General features: G+C 42.1%; 1 protein-coding gene across 3 annotated transcripts in view; it reads right to left on the bottom strand.

Moving 5' to 3' along the window:
• LOC126236971 (DNA repair protein REV1) overlaps nucleotides 1-26,595 on the bottom strand; it is a 146,776-nt gene that overhangs the window by 81,420 nt on the left and 38,761 nt on the right. For all 3 annotated transcript variants that reach the window (XM_049946678.1, XM_049946680.1, XM_049946679.1), the window contains 3 exons: nucleotides 23,035-23,155; nucleotides 18,060-18,213; nucleotides 15,507-15,829 (listed from right to left, as the gene is read on the bottom strand). In XM_049946678.1, the coding sequence (XP_049802635.1) occupies nucleotides 15,507-15,829; nucleotides 18,060-18,213; nucleotides 23,035-23,155 (598 nt within the window). The remainder of the gene's footprint in view (nucleotides 1-15,506; nucleotides 15,830-18,059; nucleotides 18,214-23,034; nucleotides 23,156-26,595) is intronic.

Below are 26,595 nucleotides of genomic sequence, written 5' to 3'. Positions count from 1 at the left end.
CCACCCACACCCCAACATTCACACAATGTTCGAACTTTGTCAACGAACTATAAAGTATCCAGTCAGCTCTACCGAGCACCCATCGCAATGGTTTTCTTTCAGGTTCCACCCCATCTGGCAGGTGAATCAAGACTGCGAAGTAATCATGTCCATGCAAGTTATCAACCACTTCCCATTGACCAGTGTGAGCAAGAGCTGGAGAGCAAAGAGAGAGATCAATGACAGAGAACAACCCTGTTGCTGTGCAAAAATGAGTGCTCTGTCCCACCTTTAGCAAGTATGCGCATGATGACACAAGAAGCCTCTCAATTGCTCTACCTCTGGGGCAGGTAGTTGCAAAGCCCCAAAGCACATTGTGTGCATTAAAATCACCACAGAGGATGAAGGGGCAATGGAGCTGTGTAATAAGGTCGGTTAGGGCCACTTCATCAAGGGCATCATGTGGGGGCAAGTAAAGGGAACACATTGTCAATGGATGACGCACGTGCACTACTGTAGCAACTGCTTGTAAAGTCATTGTAAGTGGGAGAGAAAGAAGTGGTTGTTGGTACTGACAAAAATACCCATGCCTCCTCTTCACTTAGGTAGTCCTTTTTGTGGAGTACATAGCTTCGTAGTTCAGGGGTGTACGATTGATGGAAATTAGTCTCCTGGAGACAGAGACACAGTGATCTACACTGAGGTGGATGGGAGCCTTTTCATCGATGTGGTTTTAATTTACCCCTATCTTTGCACCACGGAGGAGAAGCCTATGCAGAATGAGGGGAAATGGAGGGGTTGTTTGGATCCAAGGCATCTAAATCCATGACGTCCTTCTCATCAGTCAGATGTGAAAGAACCATTCCAAAGCCGCTTAATAGACTTCAGGCTTCCAGCAAGTCCTTCCAATCCTTTATCGATGTAGAAGGGGTACTCTTTTTCAAACACCCCTCCTTCCTCTTAATGATGAAAAACACATTTTGATTTATGACTCCTTGAGCCCTGTTACTATAATTCAACACATGCAGATTACCAGCAGAGCTAGCCTCCCTCATCCGTTTGGAGGATTGGGTGGGAACACTCCCAGGTGGAACATCCTTCGCACTGGGGGGGGGGGGGGGGGGGAGACGAAGATGATTCCGAGTGTTCCATCTTGGTCCCACGAGCAGCTAGGGAAACAAGGGTCCACTCAGAAAGAGCCCTGTGTGCCCGAGTAAGCCTTATACAACTGAGGTGCAGCTGGTTCCCCAGAGGTTGCCCACTATGACTCTTCCACCTCAACAGCCATGCATCTCATCAGCACGCAGCAAATCTTGAGATTGGGGGGGGGGGGGGGGGGGTTCATAGAGGTTTTTAGCATTCTTGTGATCCAGGCAGTGAGGCCAAGATTCCCATTCCCTGCGAGACACAACATTGCACTGCCTCACCATAGAGTGGTCGTTGAAGCATGCATAGAGCTTACAGTAACAGGAGACTGGCGGCATTTATCAGTCCCCATCTCAGGAACCCCGGGGTTGCCAAGCCCGTACACAGCAAACGAATGTTGAGACCTTCAAGGCACCATCCATCACTGAGCCTCCCATCTAACCACCCACTGGTCACCATCCAGGAATTCCTTACCTCCAACTTAGCTACACCATTCTTGCCCAGGTCCTTTCCTCAGAACACAAACCTTTCAGTACAAGAAAAAATAGCCATAAACAACCTCAAAACAAATCCTGACCTAATCATCCTATCTGCACACAAAGGTTCCACCACTGTTGTTATGAATCACAGTCACTACGCGGCAGAAGGACTCCACCATTTACCTGACTCTCCACATATAAACTCTGCCAGAGTGATCTCATTGCTCAAGCTAACACAACCTTCAATTACTGCTTAAAGCCTTAGGCCCTTCCCAGAAACTCTATTCTGAATCCATTTCCCTCCTCACCCCTGTGATACCCAGTGCACACACACCTTCCACATGCTCCCCAAAATCCACAAACCCAACAATCCTTGACACTCCACTGTGGGTGGTTATTCTGTCCCGCTGAAAGAATTTTGGCCCTCAATGACCAACACTTCCAACCAATTGCCCATAATCTAGCCTGCCACATCAAAGATACCAACCATTTCCTTCACCAACTCTCCACCATCCCACCCCTTTATCTTCTGGACCCCTACCCATCACTGCTAACATCACCTCCCTATACATCATATTCCCTCAATGCCCACGATCTTACCTCTAATGAACACTACCGTTCCCTATATCCTTCAGAGTCCAAACCCAATACCTCACTCCTCATTCACCTTACTAACTTTATCTTAACCCACAACTACTTCTCCTCTGAAGGGAAGGTATATAAACAAATCTGCAGCACAGCCATGGGAAACCACAAGTTACCCTCTTACGCCAACCACTTCATGGGCATTCTAGGTACCTTCCCGGCCTCCCAAAATGCCAAACACTTAGTCTGGTTAAGGTTCATTGATGATACCTTCAAGAACTGGACTCAGGGCCAAGACACCCTGCTTTCGTTCCTTCAAAACCTCAGCACCTTCTCTCCCGTCTGCTTCACCTGGTCCTCTCCAAACCAGTGTGCCATCTTCCTCTATGTTGACTTTCTCCTCTCTGATGGATCCATCCACACCTCTGTCCACATTAATCCCTTCAACCACAAACAATACTCCCAGTCCCAAACCCTTGCTACGAGAATCATATCCCTGTAGAAGACACAGGTGCAAGACCTGCCCAATCCACCTACCCAATACTTCCTATGCCAGTCCTGTCACAGGCAGCCCAGCCCCATCAGGGGCTGGGCTACCTGAGAAATCAGCCATGTCATTTACCAGCTCTACTGCAACCATTGCACAGCTTTTTATACTGGTATGACTACCAACCAGCTGCCCAACCAGGATGAACTCTGCCATCAAACTGTGGCCAAGAGCAGAGACAACCACCCTGTGGCACAATATACAGCTGAGCATAACATGCTTGATTTCAATGGCTGCTTCACTACCTGAGCCATCTGGATACTGCCCTCCACCACCAGCTTTTCTGAACTGTGCAGATGGGAGCTATCCTTAAAACACAATCTCCACTCGTGTAATTATCCCATCCTCACTCTACCGTAACATACTGTCCCCAAACCCTCCACCCAACAGTTCCCATCCCCTCTGTCCAATCATCTCCTTCCCATTCTCATCTCACAGTCTCTCTGTTTCCCACCCTCTGCCAACACACCTGCCCATCTTTCTCCTCTCCTCTACATTTCACTCCTTTTTTTCCTAACCTCCCTGCGCAACAACCTCGTGATGCTGTGCCTTTTGGCATTCTAGTTCCTACTGCAAACGCTACCAGACAGCATTCCTCTGTCCTCACCCCCCCCCCCCCTCCCCATATACCACTGTCCTTTCCCCTTTCTTGTCCCCTCTAGATTGTTACTGCCATTCAATGTGAGAGCTGCATTCTGGCCTGAGTTGATAAGGTTGGTGGTCATGTGTGCATGAGGTGAGCTTGCTTGTGTGTATGGTTGGCGTCTGTTTCTGGTTTGCTGGTGAAGGCTGTGACAAAAAGCTTTGTGTAAGTATCTTTTAGTTGCACTCTATCTTTTCCTACATTGTTAATATTCCTATGTGGAGTTTCCATTGTTTGATTTTGTACACAAAGTTATGATAAGGGCAATGGTTATATATGGATGTGAAGTGTGGGTGCTAACCAGTACTGATAAACAACAACTTAGAATATTTCAGCAAAGAATACTATAGAAAATCTATGGAGGGATTCAAAATAATGATGGTGCTGCAGAGCAATGACCAATGAGTGGGATTGTCTTACACATGTAACTGATATTGTAAGGCTAATTAAAAGTAAAAGCCTTGCTGGGAATGTCCTAAGAATGGAGGACACACAAGACGTTCAAAGGAAGTCTTCCAATGGAAACTGACACAAGGAGGATTACAGGGGGGTGGGGGTGGGGAAGGGGAAGAAGATCCCAATACAGGCATTGTTTTCCTGCTTTCGTTCTTTAAGCACATAAAAGAATTCACGGGCCCTGAAATGTCACGGAATACTAAAACATACTCTGTGACAAGCAGTTTGCCGTTGAACAATTTTTGGTCCCTTTCCAACCCCCCTCCCCCCCCCCCCCCCACCACCGTCACCAACCGAACAAGAACATTAAACATCACACCATGTGATCAATTTTCATATTACGTGCTTTGAGCTGCCACCTACTGCCAGGCACTCCATATCAGCGACCTCAGTAGTCATTAGACTTTATGAGAGCAGAATGGGGTGCTCCGCGGAACTCACAGATTTCAGATGTGGTCAGGTGATTGGGTGTCACTTGTGTCATATGTCTGTACAGGAGATTTCCACTCTCCTAAACATCCCTAGCTCCACTGTTTCTGACGTGATAGTGAAATGGAAACGTGAAGGGACACATACAGCACTGAAGTGTACACGCTGACCTCGTCTGTTGATTGAAAGAGACTGCCGAATTTGAAGAGGGTCATAATGTGTAATAGGCAGACATTTATCCAGAACATCACACAGGAATTCCAAAGTGCATCAGGGTCCACTGCAAGTACTAGGACAGTTAGGCAAGAGGTGAGAAAATTTGGATTTCACGGTCGAGCAGCTGCTCATAAGCCACACATCATGCCGGTAAATGCCAAACGATGCCTCACTTGGTGTAAGGGACGTAAACATTGGACAATTGAAGAGTGGAAAAATGTTTTGTGGAGTGACAAAACACAGTATAGAGAGTGACGATTCAGTGTCAGGGTGTGGGTGTGGGTATGGCGAATGCCCTGTGAATGTCATCTGCCAGCGTGTGTAATGCTAACAGTAAAATTTGGAGGCAGTGGTGTTATGGAGTGGCTGTGTTTTTCATGAAGGGGGCTTGCACTCCTTGTTGTTTTGCCTGGCACTATCACAGCACAGGTCTCCACTGATGTTTTAAGCACCTTCTTGCTTCCCATTGTTAAAGAGCAATTCAGAGATGGCGACTGCATCTTTCAACCCGATCGAGCACCTGTTCATAATGCATGGCCTGTGGCGGAGTGGTTACATGACAATAACATACCTGTAATAGACTGGCCTGCACAGAGTTCTGACCTGAACCCTATAGTACACCTTTGGGATGTTTTGGAATGCCGACTTCATGCCAGACCTCACTGACCGTCATCAATACCTCTCCTCATTGCAGCACTCCGTGAAGAATGGGCTGCCATTCCACAAGAAACCTTCCAGCACCTGACAATGTATGCCTGCTAGAGTGGAAGCTGTCATCAAGGCTAAGAGTGGGCCAACTTCATACTGAATTCCAGCGTTACCAATGGAGGGCACCACGAACTTGTAAGTCTTTTTCAGCTAGGTGTCCGGATACTTTAGATCACATAGCGTATTTCTGGTTGGGAACATTTTTTGCCAAGTGGATACGGAAGCAAAATATACTGTTAAGTATTCTGTCAACAGTTTTAATAAATAGAAACAAATATGTATAACTCATTTATATAGGGTGTACGTACAGTCCAGGAAAACTTTCAATTATTTATTGCACAAGAACAAAACATTGTACAGATATCATACATATGTCATTTAGAAGAGAAACACTGAAAGTTTTTTTTTCATCTATACTGCCACAGCGTAGTTTAGTAATTTGCCGATAGCACTAGTTGCAAACATGGCAAGTTCAGCTGCGAGCTTTTTGTGTGTCGGATTTTGAAGTGTGCTACAGCTGCTCAACAGATGTTTAGAACCAAGTATGGTACGAAGCCACCAATAAGGAAGACCATTTACCACTGACACAACAAATTCGTTACGATGGGTTGCTTGTGCTCAGCAAAGAAAAGCGGGCGTCCCAGTGTGAGTGAAGTGAATGTTGAGTGCGTACGAGACACATTCACAAGGAATCCAAAGAAACCAGTGCGTCGTGCGTCCTGTGAACCCAAAATGGCTCCAATGATAGTGTGAAAAGTCCTGCGACAGAAGCTGTCTATGAAACTATTCAAACTGGAGCTAGTGCAGAAGCTCCATGATGACAACAAAGACAAGTGCTTTGAGTTTTGTTCAAAGTTGCAACAACTGAATGAGGATGGGGATGGCATTGTTGATCGCTTAATTTTTAGCGACAAAACCACTTTTCACACTAATGGGAAAGTGAACAGGCATAACTGTCGAATATGGGGTACAAAGCACCCACAGAAATGTATTTAATTTGAGCGTCATTCCCCGAAGGTAAATTTTGTTGTGCCTTGTCATGTCAAAAACTGTATGGGCCATTCTTCTTCGCCAAGAGCACTGTCACTGGATATGCCTACTTGGATGTGTTGCAGCAATGGCTCATGCCTCAAATGCAATCGGACTCTCCATTCATCTTTCAGCAGGATGGGGCTCCACCCCATTTTCATCGTGAAGTTCATGGGCACCTGAACATGGAGCTGCCGCATTGATGGATCAGTCGTGCTACAGAAGGGGACAGCTGTTTCATGAAATGGCCTCTCCGATCACCAGATCTCAATCTGTGCGGCTTTTGTCTGTGGGGACACATTAAAGATCTGGTGTATGTACTGCCTCTACCACGTGATGTAGCAGAGCTCCGGGAGAGAATAGGGGAAGCGACTGCCACAGTCGATGATGCCATGCTGGGATGAGTATGGAAAGAATTTGATTACCATACTGATGTCTGGCGGGTCACTCATGGTTCGCATATTGAATGTTTGTAAAAAAACTTTCAGAGTTTCTCTTCAAAATGCAATATGTATGACATCTGTACAATGTTTAGTTCTTGTGCAATAAATAATTGAATGTGTTCCTGGACTTTATGTACACCCTGTATAAATAACATAGTTTAATTGATTATTAACTAAGCAGTAAAAATAAGAGAAGATTATTTTAGTGACGGATGAGTTTAACATGCAGCTTCAAATTTCTTCTTTCTAACTTTTTCTGCAGCAAATTTTGAAATTGCATCTTCAAAACTGATATCTTCAGCTACAACTATTTTCAATTGACAAAACTGATTAAGAAATACAAAGTTAATGAAAATCTTACACCATAATGAGGTTGGGAACAGATTCAGCACATTCACATTCAATGACAAACTGTAAGAATCTTAAAGATGTCCAACCAAAAGATTCTTCTTTTGGAACTTTGGCAACTTGCAGGTATCTCCTCAGTCACGGAATTTCTGCAAGGATATATCTTCCGAAATCTCATCAAACTGTCGAATATTTTATAATCATGGGAAGTTCCTTTTCTGAGGTTTTAATCTGGTTGCTGGGCTCTGAAACAACATGTATTAACTTCTCGTAGAAAAATGCCAGGACAATTTGACATTGATGTACTCAGTTGCTGGTGTCAAGTCAGCATCTTGTCAGCATCCTTCTACTGATATTTCTACTTTTCCACAAGAATGCCTATCTTTCCACATGTGTCCTTTGCAAATCAAAGTGCTTCATCAACAAGATAATTTATTGTCTTTCAAAATGAGCTTTAAACTTCTTATCTTATTAATTCACATTGTGAAGCTGACTCCAAACATCTTTAAACACTTTCTAGCATGGTTCTTCTTCTAAGGCAGTATTCCATAAACACAAAAATGAGAAATCATAAAATGTAAGCAACAGAGTAAGAGCAGCTCCTCTCGTTTCTGTGGTTTCTGAAGAATGAGACAGTATCTCAGCAGCATCAATAACCTTTTTAATGCACCAAAACACACATTTAACAACTTTGCAGCGAGCACTCCATAGTTTATCTGACAGTCTCTTAACTGTAACTTCAATATTTTTTGGAAAAATTGTCCATCTGTGGGTAGAACTTGAGTAAAAACCAGTACAAACATTTTAAGGTTCTGGAAAAAGTCACACATAGTGAAACTTCTGCAACAGCATATAATCCACACAGATTGAATCAGTGGTTTACAGGGTACGAACAACACCTTAGGATTAAGTTCACAAATTTCTGCTTGAAATCCTGAATGCACTCCAGCCATTGTAGAAGTGTTGTTGAATCCTTGTGCTCGGCACACTGCCATATCCAAACCATCCCGTTCAATAACTTGTAAAATATCTTCCATGAAGTAAGCAGCTTTCTTCTCAGTTTGCTGGAATTAACTTAAAAATTACTCCTTTACTTCTACTTTTTGCCTCTCAATGCAGCATATGATTTCACTAATTTGATCTATGAGCGAGATGTTTGGAGTGCTGTCAAAACTCAAATTTCTTGTATCATTTAAATTTTTTATATCATTTAAAATCTTTTCCTTAACAATTCTGCCCAGCAGTGAGATAAATTCATTTTGCATAGTGAGGGATAAAAACTTGTAAATATTTGGCCTCACTGTGCCTGGGTGCACTGTTTTAGTTTGGTCAAGTGTTTTCTTAGTCCAGTGTCATATTTAGATAACAGTCTAATCAGCAGCAGAAAATTTCTTTTGTTTTCTGCCAGCATATGCTTTCAATGATCACAAATGGAAAATTTAGTTCAGCCAAAAATGTAACGACATTTATCAGGCTTTTGAAAATACATTTCTTTTTTCTGTTTTAGGTGGTGTCTGGGTAGCATAATCAGTCGGTCTATTGGCAATTAAACTCATTCTTAATGTTTTCCAATTTTCAAAACAAGCTTGATGATTCTCTGAGATTTCATGGTTGTAAACTTTCAGACTAAGTTTCCACCAAGCTTGAAAATCAGTAGCAAATTTAGATATTATTCAAACTTGCATCTGAGCTAAAAAGCCTACAGCAAAAACATGATCAACTCTGGTTTTTAGTTGAGTATCCCACCTAGGGCCTTAGAATTTTCTCAACATATGGTTGATTGATACAGAACCAAGCAGATATCAACTGTCAGTTAGCACCTTCAGTCTTATCCTTACTGCCTTCTCTGTTAACAGAAAAAAGTGCCCATATTTGTTTTGAAATGCTTCACTTCTTATTTAAATTAAGTCAAGTCTTAGACATTCTGGAACAGGAAAATACCACTGACAGATGTAACAGAACAAAATATCACTACTACTTTCACTTATTTCTTCTTAATTCACACCTCCATCTGGTGCACTGTCCTCCAACCTATTTTTGTTTATATGACAGGTAACTACAAGATTTTCGATGTTTTGTTTGATATCCTCCGTTTCTTTGTGAATCTTCTCTCTAACTGGTTCTTCACTTTGTTACTTCTGTCAGTTTTTTTCGATATCTACAAATTCACTCTCACATTGAGACAATTTTATGACATTTCCTTCCATGTCAATTTGGTTTGGTGATTTTGGAATACCTGTCTTGACAGTGCTCTGTGCTCCAATTGGGCAGTGTCATTTTGTGTCCATGTATATATTTTAAAATATATTTCTGCAAACAGAAACAAATTTTATCTAAAACTTTATTTAATTTAGTCAACAAGAACAATTACTGCCCACTGATAAAAATGAAATAATTATAAAAACTATTAATTCCTTAAGTATAAACAGTATTTACTTATAATCACTTAATGCATTTCAGCATTATATCACAAAATGTTTTTTAACATTAAAATACTTCGGTTCACTAAATATTTGGTTAAATCTATAGAATGCGTTTTATATTTGCTTTGCAAGTAGTATACTTACGTTGAGTGATGGTTAACATTTGCGCTAGGCTACAAGGTTGGTGCTGCTGTTCTCCTGTTTTTGTTGCTCCTCCTGCTGCTTTCATCTCTCTAATAATATGGCTATTACCAACTCTGTGACAATGCTTTTCATGTTATTTCAAGCTCATTGAAAAATATTCTTCTTTGTATCTTTTTATTAGTGTTCATTTTGTAATTAATGTAGGAGTTTATGGTGCAGACATTTAAAAATTAAAATACAGCAAGGTGATATGTGCTTTTTCTGCACCCAACACTACACTTGTTGCACAGGTTCTCACATGTGTCCAGTCCCCCATTAATGCAGTTGTAGAAAGTCACATATTCTTATAGGCACATGTATCTTCATTTATACTGACATCACTTTGCATTGCTTACATTACAAGTAATCAGTGGGACTTCCTTGCAATGTGATTCACATTTGTCCACTAAAACCAAACAATATTGAAGTCAACATCTCTGTGTCTGTTGGGCAGGAGCTCAGCAGGAATTCACCTTTATTTTTGCGTAATACTCCTACTGAAGTGACCTTCACCACGGATCAATATTCTGGTAAGTAGGATGCTGGTGTGAAAGTTATCTGTTGTGACTCGTCGATCTTTCAAAGTGCCGCCGCGCAGTTACGCGCGTCCTCTATATGCGGCGCTGCCTGCCAGCCATGCAGCAGCCACACCACCTAAGCGGCCAAGCAGCGAGCGGCCGCCAGACTTGGACTCAGTACTGATTTGAATGTTACCGTGTTCACATGCCTTGCTTTGTCAACTTGCTCTGTGACTTACATGTGTTGTGTCGTTTTGAAATATGTGTGTTCAACTTGACATTATAACAATTGGCGACGAGGGTGGGATTTTTCCTTTCATCATTGACCCACAGGTTTCCATGGCTACTTTAGAGCAACTATTGCAAGGTCTCATTGAACAGCAAACGGTCCTCACATTGGCGATTCGCGATTTTGTCGTGGCATCCAATGCGGGCCGTTTCTCGTCGTTGGCTATACCTCCTTCTCCTCCTCACAATGAGACGGCGGAAGACTGGTCTGATTACGAAAAACGTCTTCGACAGCACTTCTTGGCATTTCATGTCACGGACGAACAAACATGTAAGTCTCTGTTCCTTTCATGCATTTCACCTCAAATGTATCGATTGTTGTCGCAATTGGCTCCTTTGAAAGATCCTGCGTCTTTGTCCTTTGCTGAAATGTACTCACTTCTGTCTGTATATTTTCATAAGCACACGCATGTGGTAGCCTCTCGTGTTGCCTTTTATCGTTGTCAAAAACAACCGAATCAATCCTATCGCGCTTGGGCTGCTGAGCTTCACAGCCTCAGTCGAAAGTGTCAATTTGTTACTGACGTTCACAAAGAATCCTATGCAGATTCCATGGTACAGGATGCTATTATCCGGTCGGCGCCCGACAAAGAAGAGAAGCAACGTGCCCTTCAGTTGGGAAATCCGACTCTAGATGATGTCCTATCCATCGCGCAGTCTTTTGAAATTTCTCGCGCTGCTGGGGCGCAAATAGAGGCGTGTCACTGGCTCCACCACTGAAGAACATCTTCAGAATCTCTGCACACTTTTTCATGTCTTACAGACTGCCGGTCTTAAGTGTAATCTTCAGAAATCACAATTTTTTCAGGTATCTATCACGTACTTGGGTTTCCAACTCTCTCGGGATGGTATTCGTCCATTTCAGCAAACTGTCACTGCGATCGACGCCCTTCCTCTCCCTACTCTGTTAAGAAACTGCAGGCCTTCTTGGGGAAAATAGCATACTATCACAGGTTTTTACCGTCTGCTGCTTCAGTGGCTCAGTCGTTGCATCGCCTGTTGCATAAAAACGTGCCTTTTCACTGGTGCGCATCATGCGATGCGGCTTTCCAGAAATTGAAGACTATGCTGAAACAGGCCCCGTGCCTGGCTACTTATCGACCTGGCCAGCATCTCGTTCTTGCCACGGACACCTCTCAATACGGGGTTGGTGCAGTCCTTGCACACCATTTTTCTGACAGTTCTGAACAACCCATTGCTTATGCCTCCAAAATGCTCACGGATGCCCAACAAAAGTATTCTCAAATTGAAAAAGAAGCTTAGGCCATTATTTATGCTCTTCATAAGTTTGGTGTTTTTCTCTATGGATCCAAATTTCATCTTGTTACGGATCACAAACCACATGTTTCCTTGTTTCATCCATCAACATCACTTCCCAACAAGGCAGCACACCGCCTCCAGCATTGGGCTCTTTACTTGTCTCGTTTCAATTAAGAGATTCATTTCTGGCCGACGGCGCAACATGTGAATGCTGATGCACTGTCTCGCCTTCCCATGGGTCCTGATCTGGCATTCGATAGGGACGAACTTTTGTGTTTCCATCTGGATGTTGCCGAGCAGCAGGTTGTGGATGGGTTTTCCATCACCGGGGACAGGCTGGCGGCTGCTACGGGTTCTGACCCTACCCTCTCCCGGGTTTTACGCTGTATTCACAAGGGTTGGCCATATCATCCATCCGCTAAGACTTCTGATCAGTTGCGGAACTACTACGCTTTGCATTACCGCCTCACAGATAGGGATGGTGTTATCCTTCTTTCCACCGAAAATGCTTCGCCGCGTGTTGTGGTACCTGCGTCTTTGCATGCTTCGGTCTTGCGCCTCCTTCACCAAGGGCACAGGGGTGTCTCTCGCACAAAATCTCTGGCACGCCGTCATGTGTACTGGCCCGGCATCAACTCTGAAATAGCGCACATAGTCACTGCCTGCGGCCCTTGTGCGTCACAGGCTGCCGCCCCGAAGCCATCTTTGTCACCATGGCCTTCGTCTGAGAAGCCCTGGGAGTGCATTCATGCTGACTTCGCGGGACCTTTTTTAGGTACTTATTGGCTACTCATAATTGATGCCTACTCTAGCTTTCCTTTCATTGTCCGTTGCACGTCACCTACCACCGCGGCAACCACAAGTGCTCTAGCCTTCCCTCTACTCTTGTTACTGATAATCGTCCGCAATTTGCCTCTTCCGAATTTGTGGATTTTTGTGCTCATCATGGTGTCATGTGTGTCACGGCCCCTCCATTCCATCCCCAATCAAACGGTGAGGCTGAACGACTGGTCTGCACATTTAAGGCTCAGATGAGGAAACTCCTGACTTCTTCTGCTGCTGATGATGCACTTCTCCAATTTCTGGCTTCTTACCGTTTCACCCCCATGGGCGACCACAGCCCGGCTGAGCTCTTACATGGCTGACAGCCCCATACGCTACTTCACCTTCTGTGGCCTTCCACCTCACAGCCGCGGGTGCCTTCGCTTGGACGGTTCACCGCCGGCGACCTTGCATGGGTACGGGGATATGGCAGGCGGCCAAAATGGAGTCTGGTCCGCATCTTACGACACCGTGGCCGATGCCTGTATGAAATCCAGATGGACACGGGTGTTGCAGTGCGTCATTCGGACCAGCTTCGGCCTCGTGTGCTGGCAACGTCTGTTCTGAATGCCGTCCACCACCTTCGGCTCCACCTGACGCTCGGGATCTTGGCATCTCTCATTACTCACAACGCACCCCTCTCACCGTCATCTCGGTGGCAGCACAAGAAATGACGCCACCAGCAAACGTGCCCATGCAGGAACCGGATGACCATCATCTGTCGGAACAACTCTACTAGCCTCCTTCTGCTATGGATGCCGACACATCGCCCATGTCTCCCGTTATATCAACCAGACTTGCTGCAACGGGCAGATTGGTGCACAGGGCCCCAGCAGATTCGACCCCTACGTCTCCTGTCATCTCGACCCGTTATCATCGGGGACACTTCCGTCCATTCGGGAAGCCTCCTCCTCGAGACTTTACGGTCAGTCAAACAACACCTATGGACGTTAGCAATCTACAGGCCACCTCCATCAAGACCAGTGCAAAAAACTCAAAGGGGGAAAAGTGTTGTGACTCGTCGATCTTTCAAAGTGCCGCCGCGCAGTTACGCGCATCCTCTATATGCGGTGCTGCCTGCCAGCCATGCAGCAGCTGCGCCACCTAAGCGGCCAAGCAGCCAGCGGCCAAGCAGCCAGCGGCCGCCAGACTTGGACTCAGCGCTAATTTGAATGTTACCGTGTTCACATGTCTTGCTTTGTCAACTTGCTCTGTGACTTACATGTGTTGTGTCGTTTTGAAATATATGTGTTCAACTTGATGTTATAACATTATCAAATGTTATGTTTCTCCTAAACCTTCTAGGTGAGTAACAAGTTGTTTAAGAACGCATGAAAGATGATAAGGCTGCCTAAATGAGCCATCTCACTGCATTCCTGCACACACCTCAACTGTGTGAAAATAAAAATTACTATATTCCACTGTACTGCTATACCAAATTTCTTTGGATTTTTGGACAAATAATATTTGATGTCACACTTCCATTAAATAATCAACCCATATTGTATTTTCTTGTAATTTTCAATGTCTTATGCTAAACTAAACAATATATTGTACAATACTGGTACCTACAGCAGGAAACATCTCAAGTTTTATTCTAAACTAGTCGTTAGGTCCTGCTTCTGTGCATCTAAGCATTTTGTGATAGTATTATTGAGTTTGTTTAGCAGTGCTCCTTTGGCTAAATGGATGCTTATTTAATTTGGTTTTACTGTTCAGACAAAAAAACACCATTATTCATGTAAAGTAAGGGTAATATTGGAATGAGTATCACATTCAATTTTTTTAGAAAACTTATCATGTTTAAGCTCAGGGAAATCCAACAGATTCATAATCATCATCACAGTGTAATTTTGCATCAAGAAACAACTAAGGCAAGAAGACATATAACTAAGGCAAGAAGACATATAAAATAATATAAAAGATATGTAAAATAATGCACTGAAAATTCTGGTTGAGAACAATGCATTATTTAGGAATAAAGAGATGACTCACCAGATGGCAGAAGCACTGCGCACACTCGCACTTGCACACTTATCTCCCAACACTATGCTCATAGAAAGGCCTGTGTGTGTGTGTGTGTGTGTTTTTCTTCTACAGCTTGAGAAAGGAATTTCATTCCAAAAGCTAGTAAAGCTAAGGTCTGTACCTTCCGATTGTGTATCTACAGACAATGCACTGCTTCTGCTTTCCAGTGAGTCATCTCTCTATTCCTAAAGATATATAAAATCTTTTCATAAATAAGTTCATTTACTTAGTTAAAAATGAATAAGTATTTCATTTGATTTTCTGTACAGTGTATACTGCCGAAGAAAACACTTGCGTCTGGTCATGCACAGTAATAGAAGAAAGCCAACACTTAATCCACATAAGATGCCCAATAATGGCAGTTTAATGTTACATAATATCACAAAAATGATTGACAGTATTCCACACATGTAGACTCTAACAGAAAATACACTGTTTTTGTTTACACACAGTATAATGCAAGCAAGGATGCCCAGTCAATATGCTCTCCAGTCTCTCTCACACTCTCATAAGTTAAAAAAATGTTCAAATGGGTGTGAAATCTTATGGGACTTAACTGCTAAGGTCATCAGTCCCTAAGCTTACACACTACTTAACCTAAATTATCCTAAGAACAAACACACACACCCATGCCAGAGGGAGGACTCGAGCCTCCGCCGGGACCACTCTCATAAGTGTTAGGAGTGAAATGATGAGAAAATTTTTTTCAGTTCATGCCATAGAAGCTAGTAAGTTTCAACACCCACATGGATCAGGTAGCCAGTGCACACAGCACCCCTTGCTACAATTCTGGATGCCAAGGCAGGAAACAAAACAATATTTTTACTAACACGACTCATCAACAAACATGATGCTCAAGGAAAACCACACATAAAATACAAATAATAAATAAAAAAATTAAGGTTTGTGTTACAAAAAGTATGAACAATATGAGAGATCAACATGCAACTTACAAATGCCATAGCTTCATACATACCAAAAGTTTAAGTGTGACACATCTTCCCTTCATCCCAGTGCTCTGAAGCCGTATTGCTACTTCATTGGACAATTGCTTCAGAAATTTTTCTGCCTCTTCTAGTTTTGTAAATCGAATGCCATAGTTGACTTCTGCCGAAACTGATTTGCGTTTATGTTCAGTATCCAACTCCCTGTTGTCAATACCTCTGCAATGGTTATAAAGTGTTTCTCCTGTTTTAACACCAAATTCTGACTTCAAATTTGCTAAAGACTGTGTCTGGAGATCACCACATGTTCTGATTCCCATTGCACGGAGTCTGTGTGAAAGTGTGTATCCCACACCTGTAAAAAATGAACAGAGGAATAATGAAAATAATAAAAGGCTGTTCGTACTACTTCGGAGAAAAAAAGCTATACAAAAAAGTAATTTTTTAATAAATAAAAGCAGTGGGCTTCTGTGACACCCACCCCCCCCTCCTTGTGTAAATTTCTGTCATTGGACAAACAATCTATAAAATTTAAATATGAAATTGATGGAAGTAATATGTTGAGGCAACTACTTTAATTAAATTAATATAATTATTGTCTGTTGTTGTGGAGATTCCAAGGTTACCTACATCCTACCATAAAGTTGCAGTTATGCTTTAAAATACTAGTTACCATGGTCACATCAATGCAAATTTTTCAAAATCCCTTTCACCTCAATCTAATCTGCTCATGACTATTGTTGGTGTAAAAGAACATACTGGAGTAATGTAATGTGAAAGATGTGTTGCAGTCAAGCGCATTTGGATGTGGAGAACAGAATATGTATTGAAGAACCATTTATCATCTCCATAATTTAGGGCATCTGCATGTGGTTGAAGAGATTTAAGCAAGCCAATTGGTGTCTGGGTACAGAGAACAGTTTAGCAATTCATACCAGAATGATTAATGACACACTACTAGCTGCTTTCACTCACATTACACTTCCAGAAACCAACACAATATCTGACTGATACAAAAATTGATTGGAATGGCTTTCTTTGGATCTATGGCCTTCATGCTTATGCTTTTGATTTGGGATGTTTCCATTTTTAACTTTAAACAAAAACTGAAATCGTATCTGTCTATTATTCCTAACTGGTGTGTGTGTGTGTGTGTGTGTATTTTAAAAGTTTAGATGAAGGATTGTATTAAAGTTGAGCATTTTCCAGCTGTTCACAGTTCAGTATCTCCATTATTTTGTATGTATTGACCTTATACGCACAACATAATACAGAGACCACATACAATTTTTATATGAATACCAGCACAAAATCTACTTTCTCAACAAGATTTGCTGACTGTTGCATCTCGAGTTGATAACGACCACATTTATCTGGCTATAGTGACAGCCTCTGACTTAATGTTAAAGCTGCAGTCACACATTATTGGATGTTTCAGATTTTTCGCCCACACACGCACAGTTGTGAAATATGGTTTACTTTCTTTCAGTCACATTCAGGAGTCTGAGATGTAATACAAGCAGTACACTTTTTTTTAACATGTTGTAAAGGCCTAGTCTGAAGGGGTAGGGCATTTTCACTTTCTCTGATAGGAAAACATAGTATAAAAGGGCAGAGTTGGACTTAGTGTAGTACATGCAGGGCTGGGCCCCTACATATTCAGCTACCACATTCACAGATGTGCTTTGCAAGCCAGGTACAGTCCCTACTTTATGTTAGGAAGTTGTTTGTCAAAGAAGATTCACTGTGCTGTTTACTGCCAAGCCTATTGCAGCCGAAACAGCATCAGGGGGTGCAAACTGAATCGATATGTGCCATGCAGGTTGCAGTAATCAGCATTGCAGTCAAAGGCACCTATCAGCATCTGCACAGCCATGCGTCCACATGACAGTGCACCTGTATTCCTCCACTGATGGGTACTTAGAGCACTGCTCAGCCCTCAGGTATACGCTTCAGACCACAATGCCTGCTGCTGCTACCCATCAGAGCGCATTGCCTCATGCTTTCACCAGCATCATCAGTCGCTCCCGCACCTGGGCCTGCATCTCAATGGCCCACAAGCTCACAGCGTCAAGGTACAGTGCCACTGATCGTACAGTACCTCCTGGCCCATCACCACTTCTGACAATCACGGACTTTGTCATAGTAGACACTTGCTACAAATCATCAAGATGAACTTTCCAGTTATATTTGAGTGTGGACTTTCATCTTCTGAAACTGTACTGAGTTTGGTTTATGGTTAATAAACAGAGTTGTTACTGTAATGTGTGAATTCCATCAGTACCAGTCGGAACGTCTGACTAAGGTTATGAAACTCAGCTAATAACCTTAGCCTGTCACTGCAAATAAGTTTCTCTGAGAACAACAATGCTATAAGGATGTTCTGTTTCTTTACTCCACTTGGGAACCTTTTCAAAATTAACTGGATTTAATAAACTAGGGCCAAAAATGTTTCCAGCATACATTTAACTTCGTTCTGTCATAATTTATTTCTTTAGGATGTGCAACAAAAATTTCATGACAGTAAGTATCTCTAAACAAGTGATTATATTTTAATTTCTCTTGTGAATTTCTGAACAAAATACCTGGTAGGTCATCAACTTTAATATCTTGAACAAATTCCAAAACACGAGATGGCTCAATAAAATACTGTCCATCAGGCTTTGCTTTCTTTGTTGCAAGGCGAGCCATCAATGGATTAGGACCAAATCCTGCTGATGCTGGGCACCCAGTCTTTTCCTGCAAACATTCATACTACAAACTGTCCTTACTTTATTGAACAAAAAAATTTTATTAGGAAATTCTTCAGCTGACTTTATTTTTATCTTCAGTGACAAATATAATCATAACACTTAATAACAAAATCTGTATTATTAAATGACTAAAACATTGCATGGTTCCAGCAGTAGACAACACACACACACACACACACACACACACACACAAACAGGTTCGCACGCAAATGCAACTCTCTCTCACATGCAAACACGTGACATGCTCTGCCCCCCCCTCCCCCCCCCCCCCCCACACACACACACACGACGACAGTCTCTGACAGCTGGAGCCAGACTGTGAGTAGTAGCACATTATGGGAGAGGCAACCAGATGGAGTAATGAGGCTGGTGTGGGAAGGGGATAGGATAGCAGAGTAGGTGAGGGGAATGGTGAGGTGCTGCTGGGACCATGCAGGACAAGGTGGAGAGTAGGGCAGCTAGGTGCAGACAGGAGGTTAAGGGGAGGGCAGGGGAGAGAGGGGGTTAGTGGGAAAGGATCGATGTAAAAAGGCTGGGTGCATTGGTGGAACAGAGGGCTGTTTAGTGCTGGAATGAGAACAGGGAAGAGGCTAGATGGATAAGAACAATGACTAACAAAGGTTGAGGCTAGGATGGTTACAGGAACATAGGATATATTGCAGGGAGAGGCTTCACAGCCTGTGCCATCTGGGTCCTTCCCACCAACACCAGCTTTTCCGAATTGCCCAGATAGGAACTCTCCCTGTAATACATCCTAGGTCCCTGTAACCCTCCTGGCCTCCACCTCTGTGTCTTTGTCCTTACCCATCTAGCCTCTTCCCTGTTCCCATTCCAGCACTACACAGCCCTCCATTCCACCAATGTACTCAGTCTTTTTACTTCTCTCCTTTTCCGCTATCCACCTCCCCTCTCACACCCTTCACCTAACCTCTCATCTACACCTCTCCACCTCACCCCTGCACGCTCCCAGCAGCACTTCACTGTCCTCCACCCCTACACTGCTATCCCTCCCCCTCCCCCATCCACCACAATCTCCTCCTTACCCCCACATGGTTGCCTCTACCATAACGCACTGCTACTCACAGTCTGGCTCCCACTGCCAGAGATTGGTCGTGTGTGTGTGTGTGTGTGTGTGTGTGTGTGTGTGTGTGTGTGTGTGTCGTTTATTTTTAGTAAAGGCCTTGTTGGCTGAAAGCTAATGTTGCAACAGTTTTTTTTTTTTTTGTTGTGCCTTCCTGCGACTCAGCCCCTCCGCTATATGATTAGTAGCAACTATCTTTTTCATTATATTGTTACATTCTATCCTAGATTTTCCATTGTATGATATATAATATGTAATATTACAAATGTGCCTGATAATAACACATCATCGAAATCAGGTAATCGCCTGCTACAGAGCATGTTTCCTTTTATTAAGCACTTGGAGGCTGTTGTGGACCCCACAATAACCAAATTCTAACTAGAAGTTAGAAACTATGTTTACCGTATTTACTTGAATCTAAGCCGCACTTTTTTTCCGGTTTTTGTAATCCAAAAAACTGCCTGCGGCTTAGAATCGAGTGCAAACAAGCGGAAGTTCTGAAAAATGTTGGTAGGTGCTGCCACAACCAACTTCTGCCGTCAAATATATGTTGCGCTACACAGGCATGCTTTGCAGGCACAAAGATAAATACTGGCGCCATAACCTCTGCGTCAGTAAATAAATTAAAAAAAAAAAAAGGTGGAAGACGAGCTTTTTCTCCGCCCCGAGTTTCGACCACTGCATTTTCATACATTATCCAATGAAGTAAATACAAATTCTGTATAATTCATCTTCGAATGTAGCAGCATTTCAATATACTACGAAAATCCGACTGGCAAGACTGTTTGGGATGTTTGTCAATATGGCCAACTCTATGTTCTGAATTTTTTCCTACCTGTGAGAAGAGATGGTTGCTAATAGGAACTTTTATGAATTGTGAATCACATGCAGTATTCTCTTCACCATAAGAATAATACGAATATAAACATTTTGCCATGTATTCTTTCGTGTTTGCTGCTATCTCATTTAAATTCTGTTTGCCTAATAAACTATGAAACTAGAGTGAGACAACAGCAAACGCGGAAGAAAATACATATCATGTCATGTTTATATTCGTATTATTCTCATGCCTAATAGTGATACAGTCAAAAATGAAGCACGGCAATTGACTAGACTTTTAAATCTAAGATTACTCTAATTTCTGTGCAGAATGTAATGTACTAAAGAGGCGCCTGCAAAGATTTTCAAACGGAGAAAAATTTTCACTAAACTCTCATTCAGAACATCTTCTATCATACACAGTCTATTATTTGGTTCTTGTTGATCATTATCAAAGAAAGCAGCAGTGTAATTAACAACGAATAGCAGTCTCTTGCCATCGTTTCACTAATGAGACGATTCCTCTCTCTCTCTCTCTCTCTCTCTCTCTCTCTCTCTCTCTCTTTCTTTCTTTTTTTTTTTTTAATTGTAAGCGGCGGTAGTGTGCACTAAAGCAAGCCATGCCGCGAGCGGCGACAGGCCGTAAACACTCATTATCAGAATGCGACAAACAATGCATGACACAGTACAGTAATTCATTTTCAGCTTAGAGTGACGTAAATACCTATAACAAAGAGAACAGCACTTACCAGATCAAAGAAAAATAAGCAATCAATTCAAACCAGACGAAGTATGTGAAAAAGGAAGGGTACCCGTATAAATACGGATGGAGCGCCTGACGCATAGCAATGGCTATCTGGTAAAGCTTAACTGCTAAGCTTACAACTCGAACCAAACTACTGTAGCTGTATCGTCATTCATTCGACCTACATTGTGTCTCGTATTACAATGGACCAACTTTGTTTCGATTTGGAGGTGCAGCCTAAAACTTTTCTCTCCCCTTGAATTTTGAGTCTCAAATTTCAGGTGCGGCTTGGATTCGTGAAATTTTTTTTTCCTTGATTTCGAGTCTCACTTTTCAGGTGCGGCTTAGATTCGAGTAAATACGGTATGTCTTGAGGCACCTTAACACACAGGGTACAAATTGAGCACTTACCAGCTTCCATAAACTTTAAACATATTTTCTTTGCTGTCAATCCCCCCCCCCCCACACACACACACAAAATAATGAAAGGGAAAAAAATCAGCATCACGTATGATGTTTTAATTTCTTACTTATTTATTAATAACTCTATCTGCAAAACATTTTGCAGACAATATCCACACGTAACCCTGAATGTATCGGCAAAATTATATCACTGTACAACATATAGTTCAGGAAATATGACATTTTATACATTGGACTTCAATGTTTTAAAGAATCAGGGGTGGAGGTTACAGGTATATTTACAACATAATACATAAAAACTAAATTGGATGTGTATGTAATATGTTCCATCTTTGACTTATTTCAGATCCCTGTAAACTTCTCCTTTTTGACGGGACTATGGGGCTTGACAAATGAATAATGACGAAATGGAGGAAAGGCAAAATGGGCTAAATGGAATACAGTGAAAAATGTGGAGCTTGGAATCAGACAAGGGCAAGACTGCTGCATGTATTTCACAGGACAGGAAAAGCAATATTGAAATGCATTAGAACAATATGCTTTATCTAACAGCAGAGCAAATATTGGTTTCTAGTGCAATTAGTATCCTCATGGATGAATATGGTGGTGGGTAAGGGAGGTTGGAAGGGGAACGGCACACCTACCCATGTTTCTTGAACTTTTTACATTCTGACTACATCAACTAGTAGAAAATATGTCATCTGCATCCCTGAATAAATGTAGAAATAGTGAAAATTAGTGGATATTAAACCACCGTAGAGACGTAGGGATGGAAAGTATTTCTACACATTTCTCTTGATAATTATATAAAACATGTGAGCATATAATGAGATTAGTCTTCCTAATATTTTTTTATAATAAGCAAAACATGAGTAACATCTCAATACTACCCTATAATACAACACACATCATCAACTAATTACAAACGTTGAGAAGTACTTCTAATACAGAAGCAAAAGCCAAAATCTGAAGCTGTGTGGGTGGGCACACTTATAAAGCCAATATGATAATATATCACTTGTAACTGTACTGAAAGTTTATATAGAACATGTAAATGGGCTATAATTAAAATATATGAGCTATAAAATAAATTTTCTGTGAATATATCTGATTAGAAACTTATATAATATCCTACAACAATGAAACACCTTGTTTTCTTTTGGAAGAAGAGACAGTTGGATTATATTGGTGTTAGTATCAAGAAGAGCACTGTTTCTCCCTCTAATTGATAGTTTGATCTGTAATGTAGCTAATTAATTACATGAAATTGGAAGGTGCCTCAGCTGCAAAATTTGACTGGACCTTAATTCATTCACTTGTTCCATATATCCAATCCTTACAGAACCTTTCAGGATGATATGTCAAAATACACAATAGTACATATAAGTAACTACTGAAACTACTAAAGTATGCCATGTAGCTATGGTCATCTGATAACACACATGAAGGTATTGCAGTAGCAATTACATCAAAGAACAACCAATGATTGTTTTTTAATATGTTACATATTGAATGAAAATTCTTCCACAAGGAACTTGCACTATTTGTAAGTGACCTTATAGACTTCATGCCTTGTCTCAGAATTTTCTTTCCCCTCCCACGCCAGAAATGTAAAACATACTTACACAAGGAAATTTAATTAAAACTCATTTCTTATGCCACTGTAACTATAAAAATTGGGAACATCATGATCTTTATTAATCCAAAGCATTTTGCACATATTAAGTACAGTGATCTACCTTTATCTCTCTTCGCAAAACATCTGCAAATTCCAATGGTGTTATATTCATCTCATTTACTATATCTGTACAGTCTACATACATCTCATCACAGCTCACGGCTTCAATATTTAGTGTGTAACTGGAAAAAAGAGATGCATAATATCAATGAATTAATGATGCTGTTCTCACAGCAACATGACACAAATTTCAGTATCAATAGATTCCACGCACACGCGCGCGCACACACACACACACACACACACACACACACACACAAATTTCAGTATCAATAGATTCCGCGCGCGCACAAACACACACACACACACACACACACACACACACACAGAGAGAGAGAGAGAGAGAGAGAGAGAGAGAGAGAGAGACTATTGGATGACCATTAAAAAAATAATGATAAGGAAATGAAATATAATAGCAATACATATATTTTATAGACATGTGGCTGTAGTCATTAGTCCGATGACTGGTCTGATGCAGCTCTCCATGTTGGACTTTCCCATGCAAGTATTTTCACGTATGTATAACTATTGCACCCTGTGTCCACTTGACACATCTAACTACAGTCAAGCCTTCATCGTCTACTATTTCTCAAGATTCTATCCATTCTGTTCAGCTGATCTTTAAATTACTTTGCCATCTTTGATTGAATTACAGTATCATCAGCGAATAAAGTTTTTATTTTCTTCTGAGCTTTAATTCTCTTTCCAGATTTCTTCTTAGTTTCCCTTACTGCTTGCCACATAGACTGAACAACATGAGGGATAGGCTACAGCTCTGTCTCACTCCTTTCTCAGTTACTGCCAGCTTTTGCGTCATTTGACTCTTAAAACTGCACTTTTGCTTCTGTACCACTTATAAATAATCTTTCATTTCAGAATTTCAAATAATATATTAAATTCAACTTTGTCAGAAGCATTACCTAAATCTACAAACACTATCAATGTGCATTTGCCTTCTTCAACCTATGTTCAACCTAGGTTATGTATTCCTATATTTCACCAGAAGTAAGACTGATCATCCCCCAAATTAGTTTCTAGCAGTCATTCCATTCTTCTTTAGATAATTCATGTTAGTATTTTACAAGTGCTATGGCGGAAGCTGCAGTAGCTGTATGTGGAAAGACAAGTGGCAGAAAACGGTGGAAGGAGAGACAAAGGTGGTTGGTTGGTTTGTGGGATTAAAGGGACCAGACTGCAATGGTCATCGGTCCCTTTTTCCAAAAAAGTAAAACCGCCCAAGGAGCATAAAAAAAAAAAAAAACGAACAGCAGGAAAGACGTCAGACGACACAGGACGAGAAAGACTCCGACAGAGAGCAGACAAAACAAAGTAAAACACACAAAGTGTGACAGTGGTTGGCCGACCATAGAGAAAAAAAGAGGAAAAGCCAACCACCAAGAACACATTAAAAAACTCAGTTTGATATCAGAGGCTAAAAGCCAGAATCAACACCAAAAAACAAACACTCAGATTAAACTGTAAAAACCCCCTGCCCGAATAAAACGCAAAACTAAGTCCACCATGGCGGAGTCATCTAGTAAAAGGGCAGGGAGCGTATCAGGCAGCGCAAATGTCTGCCTAAGCACAGTTAAAAGCGGACAAGTTAATAAAATGTGCACCACCGTCAAAACCGCCCCACAGCGACAGAGAGGCGGGTCCTCACGACGCAATAAATAACTGTGAGACAGTCGGGTGTGGCCAATGTGGAGCCGACAAAGAACAACTGAATCTCTGCGAGTGGCTCGCATGGATGACTGCCACACACGCGTCGTCGCCTTGAGAGAACGGAGTTTGTTTGGCATGGGCAGATTGCGCCATTCAGTGTCCCAAAGCGAGAGAACTTCACGGCGGAAGACTGTCCGCAAATCAGTCTCCGGGAGGCCAATGTCCAGGGTGGGTTCAGTGGTGGCCTGTTTGGCCAGGCGACCAACATTCTCATTGCCCGGGATACCAACGTGACCGGGGGTCCACACGAAGACCACAGAGCGGCCGCAACGCACAAGAGTATGCAGGGACTCATGGATAGCCAGCACCAGACGAGAACGAGGAAAACACTGGTCGAGAGCTCGTAAACCGCTCAGGGAATCGCTACAGATAACGAAGGACTCACCTGAGCAGGAGCAGATATACTCTAGGGCACGAAAGATGGCGACCAGCTCAGCAGTGTAAACGCTGCAGCCATCCGGCAAGGAACGTTGTTCGGAATGGTCCCCTAGAGTTAGTGCATACCTGACACGACCAGCAACCATCGAACTGTTGGTGTAAACAATGCCAGAGCCCTGATACGTGGCCAGGATGGAATAAAAGCGGCGGCGGAAGGCCTCTGGAGGGACCGAGTCCTTCGAGCCCTGTGCCAAGTCGAGCCGAAGGCAGACAAAGGTGGATGCAAGACTCGAAGTAGTAGGAATGAATAACAAGACCTTCAGATTGTTGTTCAAGGAAAGTATGGAAATAGCAACAGACGAGTATAAGAAAAAGAAGAAATAAGAAAATAAGACAGTTGCTGAGGAGAGACATAAGTGGATGGAAGAATGGACAAGAATGATGGATACAATAAGATATTGCAGTGCCTGTGTTGTCCAGAACTACAATGCAATGTTACTTCGGACATGCGTGTGTGTCCAAAGGAACAAGTATTGCGGTGACTACAGCCATTACATAGTACGTAAAACATATTCACAATTGTGAATACAGACGACTATGTAATGGAATGACAACAATGAAAATTTGTGCCAGACCAGGACTCAAACCCAGATTTCCCACTTAATGAGAGTGGTCACCTCACCACTAGGCTACCCGAGCATGATTCACAGTCAGACCCAAACTTGTATATGTTGTCAACCAAGTGTCTATAACCTGCACTCATATATCCATTATGTACATTCCTGTACAGGGGAGGCATTTTAATGGAAAGTCGCTCGCCAAATGTCAATGGATAAATATGACATTGCACTGTATTTCAGAACAACATAGGCACTGCAATATTGTATTTATGCACCGACACCGGGCAAGAAATTTCAATTAAAATGTTTTTCCTGTACAGGAATTTATGTAATGTATGCACAAGTGCAGGTTGTAGACACATAGTTGATGACATATGGAACCTTGGGTATGGCTATGAGTCATACTTGAAAACTGTAATGGTAAGGTGACACTCACAATAAGCAGGAAATCTGAATTTGAGTTCTGGTCCAGCTCAAATTTTCATTGACATCATTCCATTATACAGCTGATGGTTGTCCATATTCGCAACTGCAAATACATTTCATGTATTTCATAATGGCTGTAGTTGCTACAGTGCCTGTTCCTTCAGATATGCATGCATGCCTGAAGGAACATTGCATTGTATATTTCTGAACAACATAGGCTCTGCAATATATTTATCTGCCGACAATAGGCAAGCGAGTTTCAATTAAAAGCCTCCCGTGTATGGAAAAATACAAGAGTGCATGTTACAGATACATGGTTCACGACATATGGAAGCTTGGGTCTAGCCATGAGTAAAAACCAGATAGCCTAATGGTAAGCAATTGCTCACAATATACAGGTAATACGGGCTTGA

Source organism: Schistocerca nitens, chromosome 2 (assembly GCF_023898315.1).
Source record: "Schistocerca nitens isolate TAMUIC-IGC-003100 chromosome 2, iqSchNite1.1, whole genome shotgun sequence".
Lineage (NCBI taxonomy): Eukaryota > Metazoa > Arthropoda > Insecta > Orthoptera > Acrididae > Schistocerca > Schistocerca nitens.
The sequence above is the reverse complement of the archived record's forward strand: the minus strand, read 5'-3'. Positions and strand labels throughout refer to the sequence as shown.